The sequence below is a fragment of the Gambusia affinis genome, linkage group LG12 (genome assembly GCF_019740435.1).
Source record: "Gambusia affinis linkage group LG12, SWU_Gaff_1.0, whole genome shotgun sequence".
Lineage (NCBI taxonomy): Eukaryota > Metazoa > Chordata > Actinopteri > Cyprinodontiformes > Poeciliidae > Gambusia > Gambusia affinis.
Window position 1 is genome coordinate 24,753,112 of NC_057879.1, and position 21,999 is coordinate 24,775,110.

The window sequence follows — 21,999 nt, forward strand, 5'->3', positions numbered from 1 at the left end:
CAGTTTTCAAATTTATTTAAATCTAGACTGAAAAAAAAAAAGAAGTAAAGATTCGGTCAATTCTGAGCAATAAAAACAGGATTAGTTTGTATTGAAGACGATATTTTTCTCTTGCTATGAAGGAGCAAGAGATAAATGTGGTGAGAGAGTGCAACTTTTCTATTTACAGCACAGACTTTCAACAGATGTACTTCATAATTATGCAATTAGTAATAATTAACAAAATCTGGCAGGATAGATTGAAAATGCAATCTAGGACCAAATGTGAGGTGATAAAGAGCATCATTTTAATGTTTCTGACTAAAATCATGCTGTTAAACATCTGTTTTCATAAAACTGCAGTTTTCATTAACACTAGTGTAGAGTTAATTAACTACAGCCATGATGATCAGAAAGTGCACCCTCTTTAATGGTTTTTAGTGTGTATTTTTATTTTAATTCTATAATAAGCAACAATATGGTGTCTGTGTGGCAATATTTCTTATGTATTTGAGGTTAGATTTTAATATGGTGGCTAAACCAGATAATTCATTTTGTGAACCAGAGAACTGATAATGGAAATTTTCTTTTGATTAATGTAAGCCTAAATTTAAGCCTTCAGTACCCAAAAATATTAACATCAATTATTAAACATAATTACACACATGTTTCTTAAATTAGGTAGCCCAATGTTATGAGTATTCATCTATAAAATTACTTCGTTCTGGAATTTTCCTAGCTAGTCTGAAAAGCTAGCTAGTTAGCAAGCTAACAATAACTGCTAACAGGAATCAAAGCATGTTAAGTGAACAAAACTTTCACTGTCCTATTTTTTTACTCTCACAAGGGACAACTATTTATTATTTTGTCATTGCTAATGACTAACTCTTTATGCTAACACTAACTGCTAATATTAGCGTAAACATGCTATAATAGAAGTTATAATAAAATGTATTGGCTGCCTTTATTGTATTAAGTGATAATTAGTGAATGGTCACAGCTGGAAATTCCAACACTACAAACTAAATAGTATGCTAACAGCAACCAAAATTAGCATTATCATGTTAACAGTATAGTACAATGTATTGTGCAAACTGTGACGACCGCTTAGACTTGGAGATGGAAATTTAAGCACAAACAATTGGTTAAAACAATTAAGAAAAACAACAAAACACTCTGTAGCACACACTGTAAAAACAACATGAGCTAAATTAAGCTAGCGTAAGAGTTTTTTTAAAAAATGGACACTTTTAAAAGAAGTCCTTTGAATTCATGATAGAAAAATAATTCAAAATGTATAGTAACACATTTTTACTATGAAGTGTTTGGTAGTTAGTAAAAGGATGGGTGGTCCCAGAAATTTAAATTTTGGGTAAAATGAAAAAAATAAAACAGACCAGAGCAAGTTTTATTTAAAACATTTATTTGACCCAATTCTTTGGAATGTAATAGTCAGTGATGAGAGTCTGAAACAACAGAGATGGATGAGTCGGGTGAGGAGCAGAAAGTCAAAGTACAAATAATACTTTAAGTCACATAAGGCCTCACAGCTTTCTGATTCTTTTTACTTCCTTGTTTTCCTTTGTTTTGTTTGTTTTTTTTAGACAAGAAAACTACAGAAACAGTACAGAAAGTGAAACGCTTTCTCTTGTCATCCAAAGAAAAACAGAAGAAAACAATGGCACGTACATCAGTGACGGTACAAAAAACACAAGGTGATATTATACCAAGTAAATAAAATCGTTACTCGTATATAAGCTTTTTCGAGAATGAAAAACATCTCTGTAAATTGTACAATTCAGAATTATACCATGGCTGTCTAAAACCATGTTAAAAAGAAGCAACAATAACACTGTCCTCTTCGTCTTTCCTCCTCTCTTTTCATAAATCAACATCATAAACACATAGATTTTTTCTTTTTTAAATATATCAGTGCAACATTTGTTTTCAGGACGAGTGCTGCAGCATCCTTTTTCTTTAGAAGAGTCTGGCTGAAACATCAGACATTCCTATAGAAGAGGAGAAAAGACTTTATGCATCATTTTCTCCCCAAAGTTTCTAATGATAATGTGTATTTATCATTTATATCTGCTCATGAACACAAACAAGCTGCTGAATGATGGAACCGTTTTTCTCCCAGTTTTCTTTCAATTGTAAAGCAACAGTCCCTATGTTTAGAAAGTTATGAATATCTAAAGTTAAAAAAAAATAAAAAATTGCTCAGTTGAGATAAAACTAACACATTCAGGATTTTCTTTTTCAACTAAATGGAATTGTTCATATCTGTTCTTTGGAGAAGGAAATAGTCTATTTTTCTCACAAGGAGTGGTTCTTCCTTAAACCTTCAAAAATGATCATCTGTCATGTCAAAAATGTAGAAAAATTATCCCTATAATGAAGAAGAACTGTGTCAAAAGGTGGTAGAAATGGAGTAAAGGGACAGACTTCCCCCAAACTTTCCAAAATCATTTGAAATTATGTCACTAAAGAAACAGAAACCCAGAAATTCTTCCTCCAGGAGATTCTAAATCCCAATGCTTTTCCAGGCTTGAATGGATTTTTGGTGCCTCTGTAGCTGAGTTTCCATTGACCATGGAATTACTAAAATAAACTTGCTTAATGGGAACACAATAATTTTGGAAAAAAATTGGGTTTTCAGCAGCATATGAATTGGTGTATGTCACAAAACTGCAATGGAAACACTTTATTTGCATTAAAGAAGTTTCTATCCAGCTGCTTATTTGTAGGCATTAGCCTCCTTGGACAATGTAACCATCAAGACACTTGAACTGCTCTGCTTAAGGCAGCAAATGGAGCCCAATGCAGAGAAATATTGAGAAGCTAGACTCTTCCTAATGTAAAGGCTATGGCTTAATGATGCTAATAGCATCATATCATCTGCAAAAAAACACAAAGATGAGACCCAGAGACCCAGATAACCTTCTCTCCACAATGTGCCTCTGCCTTGTTTCCACTGAGCAGAAAGGCACAGATCGGTGTAGATTGGTACGCCATTTTGTCTGTTTACATTGTAAAAACGGCCCATAGAACCGACCCGTACTGGATTATTCCTGGGCCAACTGCAGTTGTAGGTCCGTAGGACAATGGTACGTTACGGTTAGGTTGGAGATACTGGCATCGGGCAACACAGTCCATTGATTGGGGGACAGAAAAGCCTCACTGCTTCTGACAGGCACGAGGCACGTTTGTTGTCCTACCAGTAGGACGATACGTTAGACGTTTGGGTTTAACCCCGCCTGTCCAGTAAGAGTCCAACTGGCAGTGGAAACGCTCTCTTGAGACCCAGATGTTCCCAAACCAGGTAACCTACTCTTCTTAATACACCTTTGCCTCATTTCTGCTGAGAGACATGGGGAGAGTTGGTGTGGTTTGGCCCATACAGCCGACCTGCACCCATTCCTGGGTTCCCTTCAGTTGTAGGTCCATGGGGCAACGGAAAGGTACGGTTAGGGTCAGAGATCAAATGTACTCAACAACACAATCTACTTTGGAATGGGGTAAAGATGGCCAGGAGGAAACTCTAACCCAAAGTCCAATGTTTGACAATCAATTTGAAGTTGCTCTACTGTTGAAACAAAAAAAAAAAAATATTTCCAAGAAATCAATGGGAACTGGATAAAATTCAAGCACGAGACATCACCATGTCACCATGTCAGACATTTGGCTTTAATCCAGTGAGAGTCCAACTGATGGTGGAAATGCTCTCTTGGATTCGGCGAACCATAAAACAGAAAGCTGCACAGAAACAGGATCTGTGGCGAGAGGCAGCTGTAATGCCAACAATACAGAGAAAAGCTCTTGGTATTGTGTATTCCAACAAGATTAATCAAAGGGACATATTTAAGCGCTCTTTTGATCCATGAAACACAAATGGACTGGGCAACCCAATCAACTTTGTGAAGGTAAAAATGGGCAGCAGGAAAGTCTAAAACAACAACAATTTTCCAGAAAACAATAGAAACTAGTTAAAATTCAGCATCTGTACTCCAAATTAAGACTATAAATCAAAGTCATTTACATTTCTGAAAAGCATGTTAACTCTAATGAGTTGTTTCATTGCCTCCTATTAGATCTTCAAGCCTATCAACAGAGTTTCTGTAGCTAGCTTGCATTGCGGCGGCCATGTTGTTACATACAGGTCCATGTAGTTTGTATTCTGGTACCTCAACATTACATTCTCACAATGGAGGCAGTTTAACAATGTGTCCAGCCAGATCCAAGTGTAATCAATGAAACCCCTTTGACTTTCTGTCACTGTAGCTGCTGAGGTTGTGTGTTTTTACCCTGTTAAGACACAAATTCCCTTTCATTGGTGCGTTTTCTCCTCTGAATCACCAGGGATGGTAAACATCCTTCAGCGATCGGTGGGATTTGAAAACAGAAAGGATACTGCAGCACTAGCGTCTTCCTCTATAGAAAAGGGCGCTCAAATATATATTAAAACCTATGTACAATACGTTGGATGTGTCATGTGCCATGAATATGAGGCGTTCAGGGCTCCTACACATTTACCATATTGGGAATTTTCATAGTTTTCTTCAGTTCTGCGGATATAAACCTGGAACTCAACATCTGAGTGAATGCCAGTGTAACCAGATGCTGTTTTATGGTAAAATTACAGCAATGAAAAGATGCTGCTTTACAGACACAGTCTGGAAACCTGTCCCCGTAGTTTGTATAGGAACCCTGGAAAGAATGCCAGCCGATGGGAAAACAACCAGCAGAAAACAAGGCAACAGAAAAACAGGAAAAAAAAGGCACTGTCGGAGCAGGTCAGTGGTCCTGCGTCAAGATCACACACACTCACACACGGTTTGTATAGTCAGACACACCTCAGAAGCAGATGTATATGAGTGAGACGTCCACACACACACTTCCACACGCGTCAAGCTAGCTTCGCTCATTCTTCAAAACATTCGAACGAAAAGACAAGAAAAAACAATAAACAGAAACATTAAATCTTTCTGCAAAAGTTCACTAACGATACTTTCGTCTGAATTGGTCTCAACACCAGCATGTGATTACGTGAAATCAACAAAGCACGTCAAAAACAAAGAGAATCCTTAGTTTTCTTCTTTTTTGCTGTACATGTTCTTTATACACAGTGCCCCCTACAGGTGAGTCCCTTCCACCAACGCTCCTGAGAAATAAAAATGAAATCGGCTCGCTGTTAGCCCACCCTGCCGTCCCATTAGTGGTGTCAGCCCTGTGATTGGCTGCTTGTAACGTGTCCGCTAGCAGAGCTGCCAAAGCTCCGGTCCCTGCGCCTTCGGGCTCACGCCTCTGAGTAGTTGTTTGTCTGTCCGTTTATCTTGTCCTTCTTTAGCTTGACGCCGTCCACCAGCTCAAAGTTATAGTTCTCCAGGGCGGATAAGTTCCTGTCGGTCATGCTGCCCTGCGAGCAAGCGCAGTACAGCACGACACCACAGATGGCGCCCAGGAAGACGCCCAGAGCCGACATGGCGATGATGGTGATGAGGATGGGGTCTATCGTCTTCAGCATGTTGCCCGGCCTGCCGAGTTCACCCGTTTCCTGAGAAAGGGAGTCCATGGCTGCAAGGGACAAGAAGACGTTCAAATTAGATGGTTGAGATCAGGAAATATTTTCAACTAACTCAGTATTTAACAGAGACGGGTATTAACTAGTTACATAGAGAAGCAGCATTCAGCTTCTATGCACCACAAATCAAAACAAACATCCAGAAAATTGCAAAACAGCTGAAACACTGAATCTTTTAAATCAAGACAAAAAACCCATCTATCTAGAGTTGCTGTTAAAACATTGTAAAAGAAACACTGACCAACATTTCGAGAACCGGTTCTTCTACAGCCCTAACATTGTTGCTGTTTCGACATTACAAGACAAACTGACTCTTCATTCATTGCTTCCAGCCTCTCCCTCAGGCTGACTTTCCTGTTCAAACCTGCCTTGAAGCTGGGAGGAACCAGCGCCTGATTGGCTGAAGCCTCTCTGCACTCACATGTGAGTCACAGATCAGAGCTCAAACCAGTTGCTGTTTCCAGTAAACTCACACAGCTCCTGTGACCGAGAGCCAGAATGGAGCACAATCAGCTGGATAGAGAAACTTTATGCTGTTCGATCTGCCTGGATCTACTGAAGGATCCGGTGGCTATTGCCTGTGGACACAACTACTGTATGAACTGTATCAAAACCCACTGGGATGAAGAGGATGAGAAAGGAATCCACAGTTGTCCACAGTGTAGGGAGACATTCACACCGAGGCCTGTGCTAAAGAAGAACACCATGCTAGCAGCTTTAGTGGAGCAGATGAAGAAGACTGGACTCCAAGCTGCTGCTGCTGATCACCGCTACGCTGGACATGAAGATGTGGCCTGTGATGTCTGTAGTGAGATAAAACTGAAAGCCACCAAGTCCTGTTTAATCTGTCTGGCCTCTTACTGTGAGAAACACCTTCAGCCTCATTATGATGTGGCTCCTTTAAAGAAACACAAGCTGGTGGAGCCGTCCAAGAACCTCCAGGAGAACATCTGCTCTATGCATGATAAGCTGTTGGAGATCTTCTGCCGCACTGATCAGAAGTGTATCTGTTATCTCTGCTCTGTGGATGAGCATAAAGGCCATGACACAGTGTCAGCTGCAGCAGAAATAGCCGAGAGGCAGAGAGAGCTGGAGGAGAGACAAAAGAAAATTCAACACTTGATTCAGGACAGAGAGAAAGATGTGAAGCTGCTTCAACAGGAGGTGGAGGCCATCAATTACTCTGCTGATAAAGCAGTGGAGGACAGTGAGAAGATCATCACCAAGCTGATCCGTCTCCTCCGGAAAAGAAGATCTGATGTGAAGCAGCAGATCAGATCCCAGCAGGAAACTGAAGTGAGTCGAGTCAAAGATGTTCAGGAGAAGCTGGAGCAGGAGATCACTGAGCTGAAGAGGAAAGACGCTGAGCTGGAGCAGCTCTCACACACAGAGGATCACAACCAGTTTCTCCTCAACTACCCCTCACTGCCAGCACTCAGTGAGTCTACACACTCATCCAGCATCAACATCCGTCCTCTGAGACACTTTGAGGACGTGACAGCAGCTGTGTCAGAGCTCAGAGAGAAACTACAGGACGTCCTGAGAGACTCATGGACAAACATCTCACTGATGGTCACTGAGGTGGATGTTCTACTGTCAGAACCAGAACCAAAGAGCAGAGATGGATTCATGAGATATTCATGTGAAATCACACTGGATCCAAACACAGCACATACACAACTGTTACTATCAGAGGGGAACAGGAAGGTGAGACTGATGGATCAACCTCAGTCTTATCCTAGACATCCAGACAGATTCACTCATTACTATCAGGCTCTAAGTAGAGAGAGTCTGACTGGACGTTGTTACTGGGAGGTGGAGAGGAGTGGAGGACCAACTATCATAGGAGTCACATACAAGAATATCAGCAGAGTAGGAATAGGAAAGGACTGTTTAATTGGAGATAACGGCAAATCATGGGCATTAAATTGTCATGATTCTAAATTTGGTCACAACAACATCTGGACCTCCGTCTCAGGTCCAGGTTCCTCCAGAGTGGGAGTGTACCTGGATCACGGAGCAGGTATTCTGTCCTTCTACAACGTCTCTGAATCCATGACTCTGCTGCACAGAGTTCAGACCAGATTCTCTGAACCGCTGCTGGCTGGAGTTTATGTTTATAACACTGGATGTTCTGCAGAGTTCTATAAACCCAACTAGATTTTCTCTCTGATTGTTGATCAGGGTTCATTATTCTGATGTCTGTTCCACAGTTTTGTTTCTGATTTTTCTGGTTTAAATGTATTTCTGTCAGTCAAGGAGCCATAAAGGAAACCCTGCTGATGTTTTCTTTCATTCTAATAAGACATAACTATTTCTCCACAAAAAAATCTAAACGTCTCTGGGATCTAGTAGTTTTCGGTAATATTTCTATTGAGCTATTAGGATGTTGTTGTTATTTAAATCAGTTGAGATTGAAATTAACTGAATTTACTTCATGTTGGTTCCATTATTGTAATTCCAAGAAGTGAAACTACCATAAACTTAGAACTAATGCTGTTTTCTTTTAAATCTTTATATCAATATCAGTAGAATAAATTTCTGCTGTTGTGTCTCTTTGGCTTTCTTCAATAAAACAACTTGATTACAGAGACATTTTGACTTGTTTTTCTTAATTTTTACAAGTTTTTTTCCGAGTCCTATCAAAGGGCAGAAACATTTCCTTCAACAGGTCTCAGGTGATGCTGGAGAAGAAAAGATCCACATCTAACATATACAGCAACAATCTGAGTTAAAATGGATTACATTTATCTTTAAGATCAAGTTCCCGTCCTGGAAGGTTGTGCCAGTTTATGCCGGGATGGAAGGATGATTGGATGTATGACTGCATGAATGTATGGATGGATGAGAGACGACTGGTTGGTTGATGGATGGATAAGAAGATATACCAACGGATAGTTAGAAGGATGGACCAATCATTGAATGGTTGATTATTTTGTTGGATGAAAATCTGGATAAATTGGTGGCATCAACTAATGGTTTGATTGATGAATGGATGAATGGATGAATAGAACACTTGGTAGATTGTTGGTTGTTCTGGATGGATAGTAAGAAGAATGGATGAATTGATGGATGGAAGAATCATTGATTAGATAGAATCACCAAAGGAAAATCTTAAAACTTTGGCAGAAAACATGGAGAACTATTGATCAAAGGAATATGGAAAGAAATAAAAAATGACTAAAACCTTTTTCCCAATCCTGTCCATTGAATAAGGATCATACACAAGGTCATTATAATTAAAAGTATTATATATATGCACGTTTGCTGAGACACTGCAAAGACGTTCTTGGTTGAAAAGAATAAATTTTACTAACAAATGTGTCAAAATAAACATTACCAGGATGTAAAATACACATCACTTACGTAGCATTAAGATCTTAGTGGGTGGAGATGTTGGAGCTTCTGGATCTGGAGACAAAAACAAGAATTAAGAACAAGTTAATTCACTTCCTGAAGGTTTATTTCACCTTAACATTGCTAACTTATTATAAATGCAAACCCTTGCAGTCCTGAATGTTGAGCTCATCCATGATTCGGATGTCGTCCACCACTATGTGGCCTGTGGTGCGTCTGTCTGCGATTCCCTCCACCAACACCTGGAAACAGGAGCAAACAGGAAGCTCAATCAACAAATAAACAAGCTTTTTAAATGGTGTTTAATGACCTTTTTAAAGAGGCACTTTGGCTGTTTATTGCATTTGGGATGTGGACGTTTTAAATTCACATTTAAGATGTAATTTTTTCCTGGGTATCAGCTCTTTCAACTGTTATTCATCAAATCAAAGTAGAACTAACACCCAAAAAGCTTCACAAAATATTTATTTAATCGGTTGATTATCTATACATGGACATATATATATATATATATATATATATATATATATATATATATATATATATATATGTATATATATGTATATATATATATATATATATATATATAGCAGGGTTTTATTTTAATAGTATAGATGTAAAGTTTGTCAAAATGGCTTTCTTTATTCTTCAGATTCATTTTGTTCAGTTAAAGTTATTTTCTCCTGACATTTATTGCTATAGAATTTCTGTTGCTCTTGGCAGTTGGTGGTTACCGTAGCAACTGGTAACTGTCAGCTCCTCCCCCTTTTTCTGTTGCCATCCTGAAGCTGTGATATATTTATATATATATATCATAATTAAAGCTGCACTTTTCGGCTGTGTTTAATTTAACAACTAGTAACTGCTGTCAACTGTTCATCATGAACCATTACTCTCTACTGTAGTTTATATTAGGGTTATTTATTGTACTTTATTTAATGAATAAGGGCAGAAACTGCTGAACTGATTTATTTTCACAATTACATGTACACTGCAAAACACAAAATCTTCTCAAGTGTTTTTGGTCTAGTTTCTAGTGCAAATATTATAATATATGTGATTTAAGAAAAAAACTAACTTATAAGAAACTTTTCAGCAAGATATAGGAGCTTGTTTTATGTCAATATTTCCTAATATTGGTTGAAAAAGTAAATAAAATGTCAAAGGAACAAGATATTTTTCACATATTGTAAGTTAAAATTACTTCTTTCAATGGTAGATGATTTCTCTTATAACTTGTACATTTTCATCAATATTTAGGAATTAGTCACTTAACACAAACTCATATTTTTTGCTGAGAAGTTACTTTTGAGTTAGTTTTGTCTTTTCTCAAGTGTACCAAGATATTTGCACTACAAACTAAACCGAAAACACTAGATAATTGTTTGTTTTTTGCAGTGTAGAGGAAACCCTGGACGTCTGTAAAAAAGATTTGGTTAATAAATTTTGCTGCTCATGCTTATTTCTGATTCAAATGTCAGTCCATCCATAAGTTAATTTTGTTGTAACTGGCAGAAACGTCTCTGGCTGAGCCTCTTTAAACCGCCATTTTGAATTGTTCTCAGCTGTTCAGACGCTCCTTACTTGATAGGACAGTCTTGTTTGAGGAAGTACGACACGGCCTTCCCTCCATCTGCTGCCCTGATGGCCGCTCTTCGACCACAGGACCTGGACCTCGTCATCATCGTCATGGCGATAGCTGATGTGCAGCGCCGCTCCGCGCTCGCCGGCCATCTGGTACCAGAAGGACATGCAGAGGCTTGCGTCCGGCGTGGTGATGGATAAACTGACCAGCCGGGCCACCTTCTCCTCCCCGCTCTGCTCCTCCCCAGGCTTACTGGGTGCGATTGTGTCTGTCAGCTGCATGTAGATGAAGTTCCCTGAAGCGCCTGCAGGGGGCAGCAAAACACAAACCATGGCAGACAGAGATGAGGTCCAGAAAAGGCTTCATGAATGAAACATGCAAGATTTTTTTTCCTTCATATTTCTCAGTGAGAAAGAGGCGCTTTATAAAAATCCCACAAAGCTCTCAAGGGTGTTCTGGTCAAAGAGTCTTTTCACTTTCCGAATATCTGCCTCAAACACTCCAAAGACATCAAGGACTTCACAAGGTTTTTCAGGGAAAACAAAGGATCGGGTATCAGGAGAAAGTCAGCCCTGCCGTCACAAAGAGCTCATTTTTTTTTACTTGTGATCTGGTTAAGTCAAAGAATCAAGGAGAAATCATTCATTTCGGCGCTGCTGTCGCCTCCACACAAACATCCATCAAACCCATCCAATGGAGAAGAAGGCCAGAGAGGTGAAGCATGCTGATGGATTTCTTTGTTGAGATGTTTTTCAGAAAAAGTCGAACACTTCAAGGTTGTTCCATCGCTTAGAGAAATGTTTAAAAGCTGCGAACTTCTCAAGGTTCGCTCTGCTCAAGATCCTGCTTACTATCAGGAGTTATAAATCTCTAAATTTTTTAAAGCTTACAGCTGCTCTAAAGAGACAGGAAGAAAGATTTTATAGAAAAATCTCTTATTGTGGAAGTTATTGTCATCGTATGTAATTTATGTTAACTATATTATCATAAATAACTTCTACTGATTTTAACCAGGACAGATTTTCAATCCACACATGACTAAAATTACACATAAAGCCTCAACTATTTACATTTTAAAAGGTAAAACATTTCCCATTTTATCCACAGGTTTCATTCCACGCCATTGTTTTTTATTTTTAAGCATTTGTGAGGGACGTTAGCAAAACCTTAAACTGCTGCTGCACAAGTTACTCAATAAGTTGTTGCTAGGTAACCAAAGAATGAGAGAATTAGTTGATGCAACCAACCTGAGTGGCTAAAGCCTTTCCTAAGCCTACATCTCCCAGAATGCTGTGTGGTTCTGGATTGGAGTTCAGGGAACATATTATCTGTTGATACTGATCACGTATATATAACGTCAACGATTTATCACTTAGCTCTATGACAAAGTAACCTTTAAATTCCCAAAAAGTAACCCGTTGGCTAAAGTACGTTATTGGTCGTGAGAAACAAAAAGTTCAGGAAATAAACCTGAAACCTTTATAGCAAGAAAACTCATATTCAAGAAAGAAAGTTCTGGAAAGGAAAACTGCCAATGTAGAACCAAAGAAAACCCACTGTAAGTTCTGGGGAAGTTCCCTGGAAAGTAACCTGTATTTTCAGAAAACAGATAGTTTCAGAAAAGTATTAAGTTATAGAAAGTGACACATTAAGTTCTGGAAAGTAACCTGTAAGTTAGTTACATAAAGTACTCTGTAGGTCCTGGGAAAACAAGCTCTGGGAGAGTATCATGTAGATCCCAGAAAGAAATCTACACGTTTCAGAAAACCAATAGTTGAAGAAAAGTTTGATCTAAGTTCTAGAAAGTAACCCGTAAGTCACACAGAAAGACTCTGTAGGTTGTGAGGAAACACCCTGTGAACTCTGGGATAGGTCCATATGGTTTCCATATGGCAGAAAATAATCTTAAAGTTTCAAAGTGTAAGCTTTGTGTTCCAGAAAGTAAACTTTATACTCTGGAAACTAACTCTCGTATTGCTCGCGTTGATTATTGGTCAATTAATTACTTTGAAAACGTGATTTTTACACCAACATTCTATCATGATCACATCACCAATGAGAAGGTTTAAAGATTTAATTGAATGTGAATAGTTAATCATTTCACTGCAGAAAAATGGTTAAAATAAATGATTACTATATTTGAGTGTAAACGCCTGTCGTCACATAAAAATAATTACTTTTTATGTGACGACAGAGAAAGTAATGTTGTTGTTTTCCTGCTGCATTGGGAATAAAATGTGCTATTTAAAGATTTTATGAAGATGCTTTGCTCAGCAGAGTCCCAAGGCTTGTTCCAGGAGGATGTTTCATCCTGGAATAAACTTTTTTATTATTATTATTATTTACGTGTGGCCTACCTGTGTGGTCGAGCGTCGGGCCTCTGTGGACAGCAGGAGCCTCGCTGCTCTGGATGAACCACTCGGCTCCTGAGCCGCTCTCCTTGGTCCAACCGCATAACGACGATAAATCGAAGTCACAGGCAAACCAAAGGTAAGCTGGAAGACAAAACAACGTTTTTAGAACAAAAAACCATTACAGCCAACATTTGAATCTAAACATCGACTTGAGTAAACCTGCCATAAAACTTGCTGGACGATAGATGTTATTGCAACAAACAATAATGTTTTTAATGGAAATGGCATAATAATGGAAGAACACATTCTTGAAGATAATAAACTTTAAATTCTAATGAACATTTAACACTGGAGCTGGAAGACATTTTAAATATCCAAAATAAATAAGCAAAACAACAAAAATAATTAAAACAAATTACGACGTCTCTGTAAACAAAACTGTTCTTCAAAAAAGGCCAGACTGAAAACTTTTATCATCCAGTTTTTGGTAAATAAATGGAAATTATTGAGCTTGTTTTAACTTATCATATAATTAATAGATTCTTTTTGCAATATAGCCTAACCTTTTGCCATCTTGGCCAAAATTGTTGACACAAAATAAGTTGTGGTCCAAAGAAAACAACCTAAGCTAATAAAGGAGCTGGATATTTATTGTAGACCTAAAGTTGAAAGGATTCAGTCTATTAGGGTCCCAGTAGATAAAAAAAACAACTAAATTTTCACCAAAAATTCAGAAATTTTGTAATCAATTTCAGTTTTTTCTGAGTTTTTTGCTGAAATTTACAACTTACTACTACTTTATTTTTGCAGGTCTGCTGTGTTAGAAGAAAGACGCCTAGTTTTAAATTTGAATAAATTTATTTTCAGTAAGATGAACAGGATTTGGGTCTCTTTCTTTCAAAAAGCTTGATATATTTAGCCGTTGACTTTTCAGTAAAGGTCTCTGGATAAACTTGGTTTTATCTTTTGTTAAAACTTAGTTCTAAAAACACAAATACTTTATGTCGTACTTTACATTTTCCTATGTAAGACAACAGTTTTGTTGATGAACTTCCCTTTCTTTTAGTTGGTTTTCAAACATTTAAAATGCACCAAAGCTTTGAGGAAACACCAAGCGATCTTCATAAAGAGCAGCTCTGAAAGAAAACCTTAAGGAGTTGATTACCCTTCAGCTGAATCCCAAGTATTTTATTAACTAATGAGCTTCCTCTCTCAAACAACGCTCCCCCATCTGCTCCAGTAAAACCTCACAGGAAGCCAAGTCAGGGATTACCAGAAGCTTCCTGGAGCCAAGCATCATATAGTAACTTTATAAAGTTGAATGCTCCAATCTCACGCTGTGTTTACCAACTCATTTAATTCTCTCAGGTTGAGAATGCCTCGGGATTTTGTGGCATCTCTATTAAAAACACGTGTACTCAGTTGTGTGTATTTATTCTCCAGAAGAAACGCTCCAACCAGCGACGGGTATTGCAAGATGCTGCCATGTTTGAAACAGGTTGAAAACCTCCAAATTGATCAGGTTTTGCTGTTTTATGTCTCTATGAGGAATCCTGCGTCTTTTAAGCTTCATTTAATGGATAAATTAAATGAATGAATTTGTCTTGGTTGCTAGTTCATTGCTAAGCTAAAATATAAATGTTCTCTGGGGTAAAATGGTAGCCATACATTAAATAAAACTACAAACTAGTGTTTACAGTTTTATTAGTTAATCTGCCAACTAAAAACTTACTTGCGCTAACCCCAAAGCACAAATAATAGTTCTGCTAACGCTAAAGTGCTGCACCATCGTCAAATTTAGTGGAGCTAATGCTAAAGCGCTAACTTCAATTCAAATTACATCTGCCTGTGAAAGACTGCAACCTTGATATAATGTGTTCAATCCCTTTTATTCACAATGTAACATTGGGGACATGGAAACGCTTCAGTCTTGTGGTTTTCTACTGCCATGCTTTAACCTACCCATTATCGCCCAGGCAACCGTTACCATAGCAACTGTGATCATTCTAAATATGTAACACCTTGAGCAGCAATTTAATTCCCTTAGATGTTATATTTACGTTTCTCCACTGTCCATGTTATATTTCCCCCTTTTGGCTTCTTGTTTGAAATAAAGTTATTTTGGGGGCATGGGAGTGGGGTTTGGTTTGGGATGCTAATCTAACGCGCAGAGTTAGATTAGCTAATAGCAGCGGTAGCTAGTCTGTCCCAGCAATCACTTATTAATAATCTCAAAATAAACATCAAGCCTGAACACATACCTGAATGTTCTGTTCTTAACGTTAAGTTCAGTTACTGAATCTTGTTTCAAAAAGTGGCGTTGTTGTCAGTTGCTATGGTAACCAGTCTGCGTGTAGCATAGCCGACACAGGGGGTGAGAAATACGTGGTTTTCTGGATTATTTTCTGTTTTGCGGTGGCGAACTGCACTGAATTAATAATACCTATTTCATTTTGTCAACATAAAGTCAGCGGCAGCGCAAGCTGGTAATAAATAAATAAATAAATAAAAATAGCCTGCGTTGTGCGCAGGAGCAAAATTTCCTTGTTGTTGAAATGTGCTTTACAAATAATCTTGACTTGACATTTTCTACTCCCTAAAGTAGCCTCAAAGTTATGAAAAGTTAACGGTAATCTATCTGAGAGTAAAGTGTGTTGCTACCAGAGAAACCAAGCACCACTTTCAGGAAGATTCCCCAAATTCAAAGAGTAACTGATTGGTAACAGGTCGGGTTCTGCCTGTGTCTGGGATCAGAGGGACGGGAGAAATCTGTCCGCTGCTGCTCTGGCAGTGGAGAGGCGCCAGCAGTTTAACCGCAGCATTCAGATGCATTCAGAAGTCTGTGTGAATTGGACATGGTTTTTTTTTTACAGGCTAATGTGATGCAGAGACGACTGTGGAGCTGCACTGGCAGACCCCAAACTGCCTTCGTGTGATGCTTCAGCTCGGCTAATTGAGACCCAGGAGGCTTTCATTCTTTCTCTCCGGGAGAAATCCTCCCTTCATTCTTCCCTTTTATTACGACTCTCCCCTTTTCTCTTTCTGTTTGTCTTTTTCTCCAATCTGGCTTCTATAACTTAACTTTTTCCACTAAATTCTTTCAGTTTAGGCCACAAAATTTGGTGTATTCAAGGGAGATGAGAACTTTTAAAGATTCTATAGTGGTTAAATGTATGTATTTCTGCAGTTTATTAGCTTTTTGACATTTCCAGTTTTTTTTCTTTGTTACATTAGCTCTGATTTGTTCTTTTTGTTGACTTTTCTTCAGAATTTTTTGGATTAACAAAGATTTTTGGACAAATATTCCCCAATGATTTTGGATGCTGTGCAGCTGGAAGGATTTTTGCTCCATCTTTATTTATTTATTTTTTATCTTTGGACTGTTTCTAGTATGCGTAGCCATGGCAACAGCGTGTTTTTACAGCTGATTTGCATCTAAAATGGTTAAATATAACTTGAACTTTGAGCAAAGAGCAGAGAGAGAAAAGAAAGGAAGAGAAAGTTCAAACCAGCTCTAACATCCTTCACATCCCCTACTCCAACATCTCTCATATGAAGCATTTTCCTTAATCACCAAACTTATAATATAAGACAAATAAATCTAAGCATGCTTAGTGATTAAATTAATTTCTCAAACCTTTGAAAATCACAACCTTTGAGCAGATTTTGTCATTTAATATATATGTATATATATATATATATTTTTAGCTTTCGTTAAAAAATGATGTAACTCGACCTTCGATGTGACAGATTTTATAGGACAGACTTTGTAAACATGGAGGAACATTTTGGAGAACGTCCTCACCTGGAATGTCAACCTTGGGGTTGGGGGTCATGACGACTTCTGTTACAGACAGATGGGACAGTCAGGGTTAGGTCAAAGGTCAGAGAGGCACGTCCCAACCACACACGTCAACACAACCACAAAATACCAGTGTCTTAACAAAAACACTGAGCATAATAATTCAGTTTCCTAATAAAAGCCCCGAATACTTAATGGTCAGAATAATCTAATTAAATTCAGAATTTAATCCAAAATAAATTTTTTCAACTGAAATATGTGTTGCTCATTAGGCTGCTCAAAAATATGCAAGCTGCTTTTGAGGCTTAAAGGAAACATTTAAGTCAAAGTGTGAGCTTGATTTTATAGTTATTTATTTATACAATAATATATATATTATTTATATGGCGCCAATTCACAACAAATGTAATCTAAACGCACTTAAAAACAAACTAAACTATTCATACATTCCAATTCATCCCAGTTATCAAACAGAACAAAAAGCTCAATTAATTATTCAATTAATTATCTAAGTTATTAGAGAGAAATAAAAATCTGCAAATATTTAAAGGAGCAGCTCTAAAAGGAAAAAAAATGTTTTTTTATTTTAACAATATAATTAGTGAACTTTTTCAAATAGGAAAAATAGAAAACATACATTTAAACAAACTTTGAACAACCCCAACCCACAACCAACACTCAGGATATAAAATAAAAAAAAAAATTCAGCTAAAAAAGGAAAATAAAGTCAGCAATAATAGTAAAAGAACACGTTAAAAATAAAGTACAAATACTAAAAGTACTAAAAAACTAAAGCCTAGATAAAGTGTCACTCTCTTAAATATTAGTTATATAAATTAATATTAATATTATTAATATTAGGGCTGCACAGTGGCGCAGTTGGTAGAGCTGTTGCCTTGCAGCAAGAAGATCCTGGGTTCGATTCCCGGCCCGGGGTCTTTCTGCATGGAGTTTGCATGTTCTCCCTGTGCATGGTGGGTTCTCTCCGGGTTCTCCGGCTTCCTCCCACAGTCCAAAAACATGGCTGGTCTCAAACGTTAATGGGTGTGTGTGTGTGGTTGTGTGTGTGGTTGTGTGTGTGGTTGTGTGTGTGGTTGTGTGTGTGGTTGTGTGTGTGGTTGTGTGTGTGGTTGTGTGTGTGGTTGTGTGTCCTGTCTGCTCTGTGTTGACAGATTGGCGACCCGTCCATTTTGTACCCCGCCTCTCGTCTTGAATTGGTGTTTCCTCTGACCACAAATGTTAATTTCTCTGTGTCATCTTACCAAAATGTTCGTCGTAGACCAGAGTGTTCTCCGTTTCCTCGTCGGAGTCCTGCTCCCAGTCCAGACACTCCGGACACGACATGGTGGTGGGAAGCGTAGTCGGCGCTGCGGTGGTGGCGCCGAACGTGGTCATGGGCAGCGTGGTGGACGGCGCGGTGGTGGAGGGAGGCCCGGTCGTGGTTTTCTCTGGAAAAACAAATTTAAAAATTATAACATTTTGTACAAAAGCACTGAACTCACAATTTAGCCGTTAAGGAGGATCAGGTTGACAAAAACTTTTACAAATGTGTTTTTTTAGAGCAGAAGCCACAAAATGTCTCATATTTACTTCAATTTGTATCCTGTAAGATTTAGAAAGTAAACCGTAAACTAGAGCTGAAACGATTAACTGTGATTAATTGATTCTGAATCGTTTAGTAATCGATTATTTGCTAACTGAAGTATACGTATATATACACAAAATATAAACATTTTACACTAGAGATAAGAAAAAACGTTATATGCATGTGGCAGTTTTAGATTCAACTGGTTCAAATGACGTAAAAACTCCTATTAAGCTTCTTTGGCCATCCAATTATTAAGTGATTAATAAAAGAATAACCAGCAGATTATCCCTAAACTGTACTGATGTTAAGTAAAGCAGGAAAGACTGAAGTTTTTATATGTAAATGTTTTAGTTGCAGATGCATCTTCTGCAAGCGTTCTCTAAAGATAAGCTTTCTAGCTACCTCTAAATTACAAATTTACATCTATGCTCTAGAACGTAAGTTCCTGCAAACCGTTTAGGGTTAAAAATGTGATATATGAGCTCAAGAACACGTAAGATGCAGAATGAATGCGGTAAGTTCTGGCAAAGTACTGGGTTCTAGAAGGTAACATGTCAAAATCATCAGGTCAAAAGTTCTTCCGGGCCATGAAAATAATTTTTTTAAAAAAAGGAAAAGTCAGATTTTTATTTTTTGTAGGAAAGGGACCCAATACTGGGATAACTAGGATTTTGCAAATGTTCTAGATTATAAGAAAGATATCTCGTTTTCAAATTCTTTCAGGCTCAGTTGAACAAATTTATTCTCTTTGGGTCACTTTCTTCCAAAGCGGTTCCTACATTTAAGTGAATTTAACAAATTAAATAAAAGCTGATTTGGGTGAAGAAAAGTTATCAGCAAAAGTCTCTGGATTGATTTGGTTCTACTTATTATAATAGTTTGATATGCAGTACAGACCAAACGTTTGGACACAAGGTGTGTCCAAACGTTTGGTCTGTACTGCTTCTATATTAACCAAACCAGTAATAATTTTGCCAAATTTAAAATAAAAAGAAAATGTCCTCTGAAGATGTTCAGTTAGTTAAACTGACCCAGAATGGTTCAGAAAATTGCAAAGTTTCCCTGAACTCAAGTAAGTTTTCTCTGCTTTTGCAAATAAAATCCCTGTTTTATGGTAATAAAATTAACCAAACTTGAACAACAACAACAACAACATCAGGCTCCGGATCCCAGATGGTCGAGACGTAATTAAAGCGTGTTTGTGACATCCTGAGTGGGATGGATGGAGGTTTGTTCTCACAGCAGCGAGGATGATTTAACTTTCAACCAATCTGCAGGCGCATCACGAAGCTCGTTAAGCTTCCTTCTGCTCCGCACGTTCCTCTTGTGTTTTCAGTGAAAACAGAAACACGAGCGAGTGATCTCACATTTTAGATTTTAGCTCCAAGAGTTTTAGTTTTTAACAGCTTGGAAGAGTTTTTTCCAACTCAGACTGATTTCTTATCCACTTTCTGCTGTTCTGCTCTCTTTCACCCGCATATAAAACATATCTCTTCTGCTTTTGGCTGCTTCTTATCAGTCTCCCTGCAGGGGAACCAGATCCTCCACTTCCTGCCTTCATCTGTTCCCCGCTCTCCGCCTGTGAGAGGTCGCGCCCTGCCTTCCCTCCCGTTCTCCCTGCAGCTCCGACCAACTGCAGCAGCAGCAGCACAGAGACAAACCCGCATGGCTTTCAGCTCAAACCTCGAAGGAGCCAGCAAAACAAAAACCAACAGCAAGTTCATGCAAAGTTATGCAAAATGAAAAATAGAATATTTTAGCTAATTATAAGTAAATACAATATTAACTTCACAGTGTGACAGTATTACTTTAATAGCGAGACTGAAAGACAGCAGAAGGTTTTTGGATGGATGGATGAAAAATGGATGGATGAATGGATGGATGGATGAATGGATGGATGGAAGGAAGGACGGATGGGGGATGGATGGATGTATGTTCTGGTGGTTGATTAGATTTTCAGATGGTTGGATGTTCAGTTGGTTGGATGAATTTTCAGATGATTGGTTGGATGTTCAGATGGTTGGATGGATGTTCAGATGATTGGTTGGATGTTCAGATGGTTGGATGACTCAGACTGACCTTCCTGTTCGCACCCCAGCAGCTCCAGTCGGAGGCCGATGCCCTCTGCTGTCGCTCTCTCTGGGTAAATCCGGATGAACCGGGTCAGAAGCGGGCCGAGTGACCTCATCTCCGGGGTTTCATGGTTTTGGTTCCCAATGAAGATCTAAAGAGAAACACAGAACCAGGTCAGGTTCTATAGCAGATCAGGTTCTACATCAGGTTCTACAGGCATTCAGTCGCTCATCATTCCTCAGAGTAGAGGCGACAACCAATCATCCATCAATCCATCATCCAACCAACCAACCAACCAACCACTCTAACCAACCAAACAACCAACCAATCAACCCATCTGTTCATCCAACTGTCCATCCAACCAACCAACCAACCAACCACTCTAACCAACCAAACAACCAACCAATCAACCCATCTGTTCATCCAACTGTCCATCCAACCAACCAACCAACCACTCTAACCAACCAAACAACCAACCAATCAACCCATCTGTTCATCCAACTGTCCATCCAACCAACCAACCAACCAACCAACCAACCAACCAACCAACCCATCTGTTCATCCAACTGTTCATCCAATCATCAATCTAACCAACCAACCAACCAACCAACCAACCAACCAACCAACCAACCAACCAACCAACCAACCAACCAAACAACCAACCAAACAACCAACCACACTACTCTTTTGCTTCAGCAACAACTCTTTCCCATCGCTCTAAACTTTCCTCTTTTACCCAGAAGCAGCAGCTTACACGCTGAGTGCCAGCTGTAATCAGAACAGTTTGTTTTAAATTTGCGAGCTAACCTTCGGCCTGGTGGTGTTCTCCTCCTTAATGACCGTCCAGTTTTCACCGTCCAGGCTGTGGCCGACCTTGAACCTCTTCATGTAAACGTTGCGGTCGTGGTGTTTTCCTCCCTGGATCACCAAACCACTCAGTATCTTGTCCTGGCCCAGATCCACCTGCAAGGAAGGAAATGTAATGATTATGCACTATCGTAGGATTATATGCATATAAAATACAACCTGACCCAGTGACTGTTGGTGTGTTCGAGTCACTTTTAATGTGGGAGCTACTGAAGAGGAGTCACTTTAATTCACACACATTTAGATTTTCTTTTGCTGTTTTAGAAATGCATACAAAAATATCTTAACGGTAACTAATTATGTTTCCTTGAGCAATTTGGCATTGGACTTTGGGATAAATAGAACATATTAATTAATTTTTTTTTAACAAAAATGTGATCTCTCCTCTGTTCGGTCAATTTTGGGTTTTTTCAGAATTTGCTGTTTTAGGGCTTCTATCACTTTAATGCAAAAAAGCTGCTGCTGGCCACACCCCAAACTCAACATTTACACTTTATACATGTGAAAGTGGCTGCAAACAAATGCTAATTATACAACAGTACCTCTTTAACCTTGAGTCAGACCCAGAAGCAGAAGAAGAAAGTTTGATGCATAAGAAATTATTCAGTAATTGTGTTTCCATCTCTTCTTTAATGTTTTAAACTTTTTATCAGAAAAGATAAAAAATACTTCAAACTGTTGCATTGAATTTGAATTTATGGATTTATCTCAGACACTTTACCATTAGAACAAAACATATATAGAAGTAGCACCTACATATTTTTAAGTTTAAATGCAAAACCCTAATACCAACCAAACATTTATATTAATATT

General features: G+C 38.4%; 2 protein-coding genes across 4 annotated transcripts in view; one reads left to right on the top strand and one right to left on the bottom strand.

Moving 5' to 3' along the window:
- Positions 1-1,385: 1,385 nt before the first annotated feature.
- LOC122841291 (neuropilin-1a-like) overlaps positions 1,386-21,999 on the bottom strand; it is a 130,388-nt gene continuing 109,774 nt past the window's right edge. For all 3 annotated transcript variants that reach the window (XM_044134488.1, XM_044134489.1, XM_044134487.1), the window contains 9 exons: positions 21,127-21,282; positions 20,326-20,470; positions 17,921-18,106; positions 16,662-16,700; positions 12,860-12,997; positions 10,502-10,806; positions 9,063-9,159; positions 8,927-8,971; positions 1,386-5,553 (listed from right to left, as the gene is read on the bottom strand). In XM_044134488.1, coding sequence (XP_043990423.1) covers positions 5,276-5,553; positions 8,927-8,971; positions 9,063-9,159; positions 10,502-10,806; positions 12,860-12,997; positions 16,662-16,700; positions 17,921-18,106; positions 20,326-20,470; positions 21,127-21,282 — 1,389 coding nt within the window. In that variant the 3' untranslated portion in view covers positions 1,386-5,275. The remainder of the gene's footprint in view (positions 5,554-8,926; positions 8,972-9,062; positions 9,160-10,501; positions 10,807-12,859; positions 12,998-16,661; positions 16,701-17,920; positions 18,107-20,325; positions 20,471-21,126; positions 21,283-21,999) is intronic.
- On the top strand, positions 5,563-8,918 carry LOC122841292 (tripartite motif-containing protein 16-like). Its single transcript, XM_044134490.1, has one exon. It carries the CDS (start codon positions 6,059-6,061, stop codon positions 7,718-7,720), a length of 1,662 nt encoding a protein of 553 aa, XP_043990425.1. The 5' UTR covers positions 5,563-6,058; the 3' UTR covers positions 7,721-8,918.

Coding starts and splice junctions, on each gene's coding strand:
- LOC122841292 (XM_044134490.1), top strand. CDS start 6,059: ATGGAGCACAATCAGCTGGATAGAGAAACTTTATGCTGTTCGATCTGC.